This window comes from Branchiostoma belcheri, unplaced genomic scaffold, assembly GCF_001625305.1.
Source record: "Branchiostoma belcheri isolate BF01 breed outbred unplaced genomic scaffold, Haploidv18h27 scaffold11, whole genome shotgun sequence".
Taxonomy (NCBI): Eukaryota; Metazoa; Chordata; class Leptocardii; order Amphioxiformes; family Branchiostomatidae; genus Branchiostoma; species Branchiostoma belcheri.
Window position 1 is genome coordinate 3034433 of NW_017802491.1, and position 12427 is coordinate 3046859.

Below are 12427 nucleotides of genomic sequence, written 5' to 3' on the forward strand. Positions count from 1 at the left end.
AGTAAATGGTTATTTTCGAAACATCCCTACTTTTACAATCCTGTGGAATAGACCGTAGGTTTAGGCAGTTGTCTGGTAGCAGAGGTACTGTAAGCAGATATCCTGGTTATCTGGCCGGCGGTAGTAACACTCGCGGTGCTTACCGCCACTGTTGCTGGAATTTGGCTTGTTCCAGGCGCGCTTAATTAGGTACAGGCACCGTAAGACGGTGGGGCTGTCTTTGTTACTAGACACGACCATGATAGTCCGATCTTTATGTGAATGCAATGATTGTGTGTGTGTAATTAAAATGAAGTTAGAACTTGAAGCACAGTATCTTTACACGCCCTGGGAGCAGTAATGGATTTAGCTCTTTGTATGTTTTATGCTTGTGACGCGCCCTCATTGTATTAGCCGTTGCCTAATTATAATGTCTGCACAGTAGGTCTGGCGTTGACGCTTGGGATTTTGTTGAAATATATAAAACTTCACGGAGAATTGTCGCCTATGGCTTCTTGTTTTTATTCAGGCAATGTTAGATGGCCTTAGATCTGGCGGAGGGAAATGCACGTGTAAATCCCCGCTAACGCAAACATCATCGTCTTCTTGACAGTTTTATGAATCAGCCCGTCACTCAGCGAGAAAAACTATTATGAGCTATCTTCTACAGCTCTACAAGGAGCAGAATAACGTCAATCAGGTGACTGAACTTTGCTTTTCTGGTCGGCGAAAGAAGAGCTTGGTAACAATACAAAGTGTAGCCCGACGGTAGTTTTGGGCCGCTAACGTTGACAGATAGCGCTCCTACCTTGACGGCGTCTGTGATGGCCCAGTAGCGGTCCAGGGCGATGACACAGAGAGACAAGATGGAGGCCGTGCAGGAGGTGACGTCCAGGGAGATCCACAGGTCACAGGCGGGCCGGCCCAGTCTCCACGTCTGCATCAGCTCATAGGTAGCGTTCAGCGGCATGACCTGGGGAAAATAGCGCCCACGGCACGGTTTACAAGACACTCTATGGATGGATGGATGGATGGACATTAGAGGGTCGGGAGGAGCGTAGAATGAGTCATCTAAAACACAGAAGTACAGAAATAACTTGCGGCGAGGTCACCATCCAATTCTTCGCAGTATTTCACGTGAACAGTTATGGTGGGTCTTGACCTTGTCACAGTCTGCCCAGAAAAGCCCATGGACAAGTTAAGATGTTTCAGGTCATTAACGGAGGATTTAGAAACATTTTCTCTATATCAGCAAGCAGAAGCCGACAGATGACAAGTACAATAGTTCGGCTGACATGCGTGGTGACTGCAAACTCCACACGGCGGCGCGCTGGCGCTCTCAGACAGGCAAACATAGTCCGGGGGATTGAAGTATTTTTCAAGGCGCCTTTTGACGTAGAGTGGATTTACAAAAAAAAACATGTCACCATCGGGACGTCCTCACTTTTATGATCTTTACAGAGATGTATGGAACTCAAGTCAGATCAAAACCACCACCAATATAGGATAAATACTCTAACACTGTCAACTGGACAACATGCTGTATCTGTTCCATTCTGATAATCCGATATGTTTTCTTTTAGCAAAAATACATTCATTTCAAACATCTGAAGCTATAGGACCGCTGTACATGGCTGAACAAAACTGTTACCTAATAATAACATTGCACGGAAGACAATTAAAATTGTACGCATGGATGGACCAATAGCGGTACGTAGGCGGTTTGGTGTCTGGGCATCCGATGTTGCTGTATATTGAATATAGGGCGGTACAGAGATAGGTATGTACATCGCGATGCGGTTGCCCTTTTCTTGGTTTTACCCGTTTTTTTTCTAAATTTCTCTTGAGTTGGGTCATTTACCACTGGCAAGGTACGCGTGAGTAGAGTTACTAACAAGACTTGACTATATCTTCCTTTAACGTTAGAACATATATAGGAAAAAGTTTGTTGCATCATCTGGAACAGCAGTTTGTTTGAAATCTTAATGTTCAATTCTGTGCTTCATGTTGATTACAGACGGTAAAATCGATAGCGACCAGGTTTCCCTCCAGTCGCTCACATATCAAAAGGTGCTAGGAAAACATTGCACCGAAATTACGCTCGCACCAACATATGTCTGTTAAACTGCTTACCGTTACTAATAACAGTCATAGGAGGTAGTAATCAAAGTCATACGACGTAAATGTACAGGAAACGGCACATAAAATTGCGCAGGTGATAGAAAAATATTCGTTGTATTAACACATATTAAGCGAAGCCCAATGACAAGTTCCTCTGCAAGCTTGTACATCTAGACGTCTGACTTACGTCCCACAAATGCATGTACCATTTGAGCATGTCAGTATTAACGGATACGGTAGCTTTCGAGCGGAAAGCATCCCAAGTTTAGATAACATTTAGAATAATTGTCTATGACCTGTAGTCACGGGTTAAAGCCTTCGTCCTTTAATCCTATTGACACACGTATGGACTAAATAGATAATAGCGGGATCGACTTACCGACACGGAGACCAGTAAGTCGGCTACAGCCATGGACACGATGAGGTAGTTGGCAGGCGTGCAGAGGCGCCGGTCCTTGATGAAGGCTAGCAGGACCATGGCGTTGCCCAGTATGGCCACGAGGATGAGCAGGGACAGCACCAACCCCGTCAGGACGAGCCACGTCGTGGACGGGGACTCCCGGGCACTGCTGTCGCCGGAAAAAGTTGTGTTGAAGGTGGAGTTCAGGTCCTCCCACTCCCAGACCGAATCGTTCCACACCATCATTGTGGACTGGCTGTCGTTGAGAGACATCGTAGCTGGAGTACCGACGTCCATCCCACCTTCGTCGGTCGGACTGGTTCTGACTATAACGGCCCTGGAGGTAAGCTGGTTTTTACCTTACTTCATTTACATCCAGAATGCCCCAACATGACGGCTGATTGGTTGGCTCGGCTCGAACCCTCATGATCCTCTGCGGTTCCTGATTGGCTAGTGCGCCTGACGAGTGATGAGGGGAATTGTATGTCGATTGGCTACTTTGTGGGGTTGTGACGTCGGCTTGAAGTCCTCTCGTGGAAAATGTATCTCCTGTATTGAGGAATATAAGGACGTCTTCAAATGTTAAAGGCTTTTTCACGTCTGGTATTCCAATTAACCTCTTCAGTAGCGACCGCAGGAACATCTTTACCCGGTAAATAACGGCAAGTCAATTGCTCATCAGCGCAATCCACAAGCCTTTGCCATGTGACTTAGTTTGTCATATCCATGAAAACACGTCAATCCAATTGAGAAGGGAGTTAACATTTGGGAAAATCTGTTTATCGCAACTCATTTCAAGTGTTATGGATTCTAATTGCTCTCTAGCGTGCTATGGTGAATTCAAGTTTCGCAAAAAGTATTAATTTATGTATCAACGCATATATAACGATAGTTATATATAAGAATCATAATTATTAGTGTCATACAAATGTGTAAAGATAGAATAAAGACCGAGTTTATAATGACTTTAACGAATGAATGAACTGGAAAATAGAAAACGCTCAAAATAAAGAAAATGGCTACCGAATTATATGTCATGACTACAGGTTAAACGGGTCAGGGTACAATGGAAATCATGCATTAGGAGGACTAATGGACACGGTCTTTGTTATGTTGCAGTGTATACCATAAAAAGTGACAGAAAGTGAAGACTTGATCTACATGACAAGTAGAAATAACATCCGAATACATATATAAACCCGTAACTCGAACCAGCGAATAAAATACTAAGGCCATCAAAAGACCGTCCAAGTTTTGACGCAGTAATGTGCTTTTAATGACGTACCATTAGTAACCTTTGATTTCCTCCGTGACTACCCTATTTGTGAGACCTTGCGCGAACATTTGTCATGTATATCGTTGGCTACGACTGAAATCTTGAACAGAAATGCGCTGAGCAAATTAGCTCTTACTCGGATACTACATGTAAGAGATTGGTTTGAATTTTTGAAGCATTATCAAAGAAAAGACTGCCACCTTACTAAGATGTGCTTACATCCATAAGGTATATCAATGGTCCAAAAATAGAAACATCTTAACCATAATAATATAGTCCAACCCTACATTTACAACTGTAATAACGTACTGTCACCTACACAGCTAGATAAACTGATTCTTTCCTCCCATCTCATATCATCTATCTCTTAATCTAATCATTTGACCGTTAGGGACACCACTGAATATTTTCTCCCATGCCGTTTTACAAGTGATTGAGATGAAGTTGACAATTGTGGAAAAGACCACAGGAAGCATTTCACTCCTGGTTGCGCTGTTCTATAACACCCGATATGTTAAGGTGTGTAGGATAGTAGTGACAATGATAACATACGGATGGAAACATAAATTAATTTTGACAGTCATTTGTGGGTGTGCGACCACGGTCGTGAGTACAAGTGTTGTGGTATAACCAACCGATAATGCTTTCAGCACCATGGACAGAGCCGGTATCACAAGTTTCCCTGAATGCCTGAAATTGCACCCTTCATCATCTACATGTAGTTTTAGATTTTACTTATAATCTTATCGCCAGCCCAGTACCGAGCAAGGATAACGTCACAGTCACGTTCAAGCATATTTCACGAATTCAACATTCGAATGTTATGGACGTTTTTCCTGGGCCTTGACATTTTACCGCTCATGACGTGTAGTGCCACCACTCTACTTGGCTACTCTAAAAGGTACAAAACGAATGGAAAGCACAACAAAAGGAACTGGGGGATAGCAAAAGCTCAGTCGCACCGTATGATGTTCTTGTGATGTTTTGATATGTACGCGATCACTGGAAATTGTTAAGGCGGACCGCTGGTAAATATTTACCGGTGAACAACATCAGAGCAAGGAGGTCAGAGAAGATCACAGACGCCTGCTGTGCAGACCATGCTAAGATACGGAGACCACACGTGTCTGGACAACATCCAACATCTAACGACAGCCTACAGCAATGGCGACGTCATACCTTCTGATGTTCTTGTGATGGTTTGATAACACTTGATTACCGGTAGGTCTTTAATGTGGACTCCTGGTAAACAGAATGATGGGCTGCTATCCTTTGTTCTATACGGTGTCATAAGGCATGCTCCACAACCACAAGTTATCGAATAAACCAGTGACTGAGTGAAACAGCAGCGGCGCGTAGATACGGAGACAACACGCCAGTGTCATGACCACACTCCGCATCTTTTCACGTAGTTACAACAGACCGCTTCCACACTTACTCTATATCTGTGAAGTTGGCTTTAGATCTGTCAACTCTTCCAACTCGCTGAGTTTGTGCTACTTCCATCTAAGTGATCTCGCCCCAGCAACCATACTGGAACGGCACGTACGCCCTTGGTCGAAGCGGATGCCAACTTCTATTAACGCTGCGTCTGCTGAAGCAAAGAGAGAAAATCCATACTTAAACCCCAGAACGCAGACGGAGTCTGTAGGCTACACTCAAGTCTACACGTAGCGTCAGCTTCACTTCTTCAAACAGGGAACGTTCCCTAACAGAAATTGACCACGTTCCTAATGGTGTGCCTACTGGGAGGGAAAAGTTTCTCAATACTGACCTTCCGGAACGAGTAATCAAGTCGAACGTGCAGTTGACATTGAGTAAGTCTCGTCACTTCCAGTTCTATATCACGTGTTAACGTTAGAATCAATTTTTAATTTTCAAGATAGGCCTAAACTGACCACAGTGCTTGGTATCTTTAATCGTCAAGGCTATCATTTTTCTTAGATAACATGAGTATCTTTGTACACAGCCGATGATAGAAATGCACTATCGATATATCCATTCAGATATGATGGTTTTAGTGTGATTTTGTGTTTGTAGAAAAATCGTTTGTATCGCGCGAAGATTATGTATCACCTTTATGGCTAGTGTCTAATCCCCACTTTATGAGACTGCATACCCACGTCGATAATTCCCGATTTATGTGACCCATGTTATTCTAATATTTCGCAATTTCTTCACAATTACCCTTAGGGGACCCTAGAGAGCCGCGCCTTGATTGTTTCAGACGCAAGTCAAACCGAAATCTTTGTGAGAAATAGCGCTAGCCGTGCACGTAAATCCCCAGTAGAGAAGATAGATTATAACGGTAAGGTCTTGTTGAATGTTGTAGAGAAAAACTCGGCTAAAGTTCATTTTAGCCGAGTAACGATATTGTATAAGAAACTAGGTATAGGATCGTCCGTGGGCGACAACAAATCTAGTCCGTTTGTACTCATGAATGGGGTGACCATTGTTGTCTTAAAGTGAAATTTTGTGTTTATTAGCAGCTCCGTCGTCCTCTTATAAAAACTAGCACATCTCACAGCATGAACAAACCATACTCTTGTCTTGTTGTGCACCAATACTGGGTGTGTTAATAGTCTTTTCTCTCTCGCTGCCGACAAGGGGTCAGGATGTGATACACGTGCATTATATCCACTTGATGAAGTGTTGATTAAAGAAAGATAAACCATGCTGTGCATCATAACGACATCAATTCGCCCACAGCCACCTATGCCCCGCTACTGACGTATGAGAATATGTCGATAGGGACAATGCATCCGTGTTCGGTCTCATCCAGAAACACACTCGGGCTCAATTCAAATGTCGGGAATTATGAACGATGAGGACTTTTATGAATGTCTACCAAACTTCAAATCATTCTGATCATTACTTTGTAGAGACAGTGTTCTTTTTAAAATCAGATACGTTACATGAGAGAAGGAATTTATCATTAAACGCTTAGACAATGGCTTTCGTGGATTTCACGGTATGAGGACCGCACACCCTCCACCCACGCAGCTCTGATCACACTTCTAGCGTATTCGTCATCCCTGCCTCGTAACCTGGCCAGTGATCTTCTAAAGAACGTCACCTGAGCATGCAAAACAATGACCACAATGATTTCAGCTTTCGTGGATATTCATGAAAGGTTTCATACTTAATACTATACATGTATTTATACCCTGAAATTTGAGTTGGGCCCTGGGCGAGGCCGAGAACGTATATTGAACGCCCCTCCTACGCTGGTCCTACGCTGTATTTTATAGATAAATGTGGACTGTCGCTTTTCCGGCGTTTGACCTTAGTCAGATTCACAAACTTTGTAATAACATAAGCTAATTGGAGACAAGACAGGAACAAAAAGGCGTAACGGAGTAAGACAAATTATTCGCCGAGACGGGATGTAAATTAGTGCTTCCTGTACACATGTACACTAGTGAATTGAATTACATGGTGTCTCTTTGTATCATCGCGATCGCTTGATATCCAGATTGCGGATGTACTTATCTTTGGTGGGGTAAAATATATCAATATCGGAAAAAAATAGAGGATGATATTTTGCAGTCGATCAGACATGTTGGCCCTACTAATATGTCTCCACCCTGTGGACACCGTACCTTACAACGTTCCAATCTTGTTCAATTATATGGCAATCATGCCGGATGATCAAGGGGTGACGTCTATTAATGGACTCGGATTAACAGTTGACGCAGTTGATCCACCGGTCTTGTTTGGAATTTATAGTGCTATGAGGAAACCTCCAGATGGAACCCTGAGATAGGTATGATCTTGCCGTTTATTACCCCCACGCTATGAAACTATCAATCACAATTCTCGGTTTACGTTCACGGGATACATTCCTAAAACAATGTAGGACTCTTTGCCGACTTCCATGGAACTCATTTCAAGTTAAACGTTGAAATCAGTGCTCCATTTCATGTGTACCGCCCCTGCTTTCATGAAGACCATGTTCCATGTTCCTTTCCTGGTATGGCCTGCTGAGAGGCAGATCATGCCTTCAAACAGGCCGGCTGGAGTCAACGCCCGATCAAAGAATATGAGAAAGTTTTTCAAACAGAGCCAGGCAAAGTAAAAACCGATCATGGTTACGTGACGTCACTCATGAGAAGATGGCAAAACCCTGTTCAGTGAAACATCTGCACCGGGCAGCTAAGTGCTTTATCACGCGCGGAGCCAAACTGTCTTAGGTGGACATTGAAGAGGGTTGTTTTGTCTCTTTGTATAGTCACGACACACGTCCAGCATTACACGGCTTCGATCCACTAGAATGGACAACATGTGGAGGCTACGAGAGGTGGGGGGCGTAGCTTACTTTGACATGATTTTTTCTGGAAACCTGTGACTGGCGGTGAACTGTCTACAACGTCACAGATATCCAGCATTTGCCTCCTGACGCCATCCATTGAACCAAAGGGATAAAACCAGGCCAAAATATCAATCGACTTTTATCAGTTACTTGTTCTAGTTCAAATAGGATCAAATAGGTACATGACCTTCGACGTGTGTAGATGTGATTCTAAACTCTAAGGCATGAGACAGATACTTTTGACATCTCAACAGACAGTCTGGATTTCCTGTGAAACCAGAATTTTATTGCTAGGAACTGCCCTAAGCTATCCGGAACCGTTACCAATAGCCTTTCGCTCCTTGGTTAGGAAGCATTTCGCAGCAGAGGGTAGACTGTCAGTACAAGTATAAGCCTTTAAAAGCAATGACACTAAAAGCGATAAAAGTGGATTGTATGTTTTTTTTTCCATTTCCCGTAGACAGGCGTTTCTTGAAATGTTCTCCACATTTTCACGGGATATCTGGCTGATGCAACAAAACGTTAGTTTCCAATGGAATTGCGTGAGATACAAGATGTCATTCTGTTTTACGTACACGCTGTAGAAGCATCGCCCAGCATTGTCACCAAATACCCAGGGGTGGTACATATGCACAGTTTCCATCTCAAGCCACTCCGTGGTAAAAGCAGGGACATAATGATGATTGCAATTTCTGTTTATAAAGACTGAAATCACCAGAATTGACAGTATTCATGGGAGGGTTTTGGTAATGCGTGATTGCTTTAGTAATACCATAATGCTTCGAACATAATAATGCGGGGCGTGATAAGTAAACAAAGCGACATGATTAAAGCACCATCGTGAGGCTGTTGTAGAGACTAGTCACATTTAGTAACATAGGTTCTTGACCTAATTATTAGCTGTTCATCTGGTACTGGTCAGCCACTTATATAGTCTGACCACGACTGCCGGTCCAATCTACTTTGTAAATATCACCATGGCTGGGAAAATGAATTGACTTATACGTTTTAGTTGTTTGTAGGACATACTACACGTATCACGCCTGCAATATTTGTGGGCTATCCATAAGCTGGCGTCACATATCCAACGGCCTCCGTAGTGGTGTAGATAGAAGCCGATCCGGCCTTGGATTCTCTGGTGATGATGGACTAGAGGTTATCAGAAATCAGAATTTAGAGCATTTGTTTTTTTTTTTTCGAGAGATGTGTTTCGAAATTAATGATAAAGTGACAATTAGTGCGTGCTGTACCGTCTATTCATTTATGTATAACGAAAAAACGAACCTCCGAAGTGCAACAGTGCAATTGTTTGGAACATGACAGCAGGGCTTATTCCTCAGATTCGCCTTCCAGCATATTGAGTTTGCAACTTAATGGTATTACCGTGGAAACCTTTACGGTGTGATAAGGTCGACCTCTCAGGGCCTGTAGCAAGTTGGGCTTTCCTTGATACCACTTATGGCTACAGAAGATGCATTACATCCGTAGGTCGGGCGGTTTTCATTTCCGTACAACAGAGAATCGAAGAGGGCAACGGCCGTGTTCAGAGCGGCTTACCCAGGGAAAGACTCTATCTAGATTATTATATTTAAAAAATAGCGTATAGTTATCTTACGACCATCTGGGAGAGGGCACATGTAAATGAAGGGTAGTCCTGCAGTGAACCACGCACATTTGGCCTCTCCAACATGTTGCTTGAATAGCCGGGAATACGGGGAATACATATATTGCAATCTCTCCTATGCGTGGGAGTTGTTCTGTCAAAATGTCTTTATGACATGCCTTGTCGCGAAAACATCTTTAAGATTGGGTCCCTCCACCCTGCTACGAATGACAAAGGACCATATACGGACAAACACCCGTTCATAATTGTCTTCGTATGAAACGTGTTGGAAAATGTCATTAGATTGTTTGTTCTGATATGCGACCTTAAAAACAAAAACATACGTACATGCACGTACCGCTACATGGAGGTTGTATGGATAGGTCTTCACAGAGATGAAGAGACCCTTCAACATTCTTCACTGTCACTGACAAATATGATTCAGGGAATGTCACTGAAATACGACTACATTTCACGGTTTAAACCCTAACAAACACCCAAAAACAACCAGTCCCAGAAATATGCATTAGGTGCTGGATGTGATAAGCAGATGGTCACTTTACAACACCAGCAATGCAGTTTGAACCTAACACACCGCGTCACTCCTTGTTAAGATATGAGTTATCTGAGTCCACATGCCGGTAGGCAGAAGATAATCACTTGCAGCTGACTTATTACTTTCTCAAGTCAACTTCCCTGCAGAAATAACCGCCGTAACGATACTTCAGGCGGAAGTCGTTTGAAAGTCATTTCAGCACCGCGGACAGGAAGCCGGCACGACGCGCGGATGTGAAGCAGGCACGGTGATTTATGGATGTACCCCGTTGTTAGGCCAGCTCATTAGCGGTCCCTGGCTGTAGTTTCATAGCTCCTCCGATTTATATGCGTGGTCTGTCAGGTCGCCAATGTTAACCCCGGCATATGTATGATAGTCGTCAAGCTGATGTATGGACGAACCCAGCAGAGCCAAACGGCCATGCTGTTTTATAACAGATGACCCTCTCAACGTTAACATCCGCTGACCATTGGGTCATTAGCAACATCATTAGCGACATCATTAGCAGTCAGCCATCGACTTGGCAAACGCACAGACTGTCATCAAAATTGAATCCGTTAAAAACGTTATGCTTGCAAATTAGCGTACATTTGAACAATTTGGTAAGATGTGACCAACATTAATTCCGGACGGTTTGAAGGTCAAGTCAAGAACGAGATGCAGACGTTGGTATCTGCTATGTTACTTCAGAAAAGGTTTTAGGGGAGAGGTTAACAAACCATGTCACTGAAAACGGTCAGAAAGCAAATATTATGGCATACACATGTATAAGAAGATATGAAGCTGATTTAGATAAACGGTACGACACGGGATACTTGCAACCTACACGTTACCTGTGAAGGTCATTTGTCTGTCTTGTATTGTCTGATCTTATCAAAGAAAACGGGTTGTAATATTTGCTTTTTACAATATTCTTTCCTCAGTTTGCGACGAAAACACAAGCTATAGATGGATTACTTAGCTTCAATAAGACACTTACCCTGTCCAGGGTCCTTACCCAACATGTGTACGGTACGATGGAAGTGCAGACCTAATACAGAAGCCCATCACGATGTTCGTCCCCGTCTGAAGTACCAATGGCGTCCAGACGTCGCTGCTGTCCTCTAGAGCTCGTTGGTTAATTTGATATGTTAATTGTTGCATATTTCATTTTGCACCCCTTTTAATTTTATTATCACAGGGTAGGTTCTGTTTCTCAGCGCTACCACCAACTTAGGAACTCTGACATCGCATTCATTACTCGAGATCATTTCTCAGAAACACGCTTCCTTTCATTTTGATTAAAGAACATTAAGTTTCAATCAATACCCACTGTAAGTGTAATACAAAAGATGGTCACATGGAGGCGTCTTTTGTCCACCAAGCCTAAAGCCACTGAACAACTTCAACGTGGCAACTCTGAATTACCGCGCATGTCTTGTTGTACTGATGAGTTATTTGCCTGGAGATAGTTAGCCAGTGATACCGGGTAATACAACACTATGTACATAACTAACGTTACATGTATTCTGGGTTCGTGGCTAAAACGTGAGGTTCATATATGCAGTGGTGATAATTGGCCGGTAACTTCTAAAAAGTCATAACTACTGGAGTGTTCTCCGATTGCCCTATCTCTAGTCTATAAAGTTGGACTTGGGTAGCGACGGCATGTACTCAGTTCATAACCTCTACCCACTCAGAGAAAACTCCCCCTTATCTACGGTTAATGTCCTTGGTTTGAAGTACAGGTGTAAGCTATCAGGCTGACTAGGCCGGGAGGGGCGTTACCAGGGGGCGGGGCTTGTGATGCCCACCACAGGTCGACTCAGTCCTCTTCAAATATGGGCCGAACCAAGAACCCGTCTGTTTACATAGCAAAGTTGACCCGTCTAATACAATTCAACACAACTTGCGTCATACAACGCGTACCCACGCAAATGCCCAAGGCAGACAAATACACCCATGGTGCGGTAAGCGTCAAAAGCTTCTGATCACTTCAAGAACTATGGAAACTATTCAATAACGAATCACGAAGTCTACAAACTACCACATCTGTCACTGTAAAGATCTAGCATGTGTCAAGTTATAAGCAATCTGACAGTCACGCTAGTAAATCATCTTACAGCAGTGCATTGTACAGGCGTTATTACTCGTATTGAAGAATTGTGACAAATTCTGTGCCATTTTTAATCCAGTCTTCA

General features: G+C 43.3%; 1 protein-coding gene across 1 annotated transcript in view; it reads right to left on the bottom strand.

Moving 5' to 3' along the window:
* The window catches only part of LOC109485093 (5-hydroxytryptamine receptor 1B-like), a 15739-nt gene extending 4411 nt beyond the window's left edge, over window positions 1-11328 (bottom strand). The window contains exons 1-3 of the mRNA XM_019788530.1: window positions 11227-11328; window positions 2480-3049; window positions 788-952 (exon numbers count right to left, since the gene is read on the bottom strand). Coding sequence (XP_019644089.1) covers window positions 788-952; window positions 2480-2797 — 483 coding nt within the window. The 5' untranslated portion in view covers window positions 2798-3049; window positions 11227-11328. The remainder of the gene's footprint in view (window positions 1-787; window positions 953-2479; window positions 3050-11226) is intronic.
* Window positions 11329-12427: the final 1099 nt, after the last annotated feature.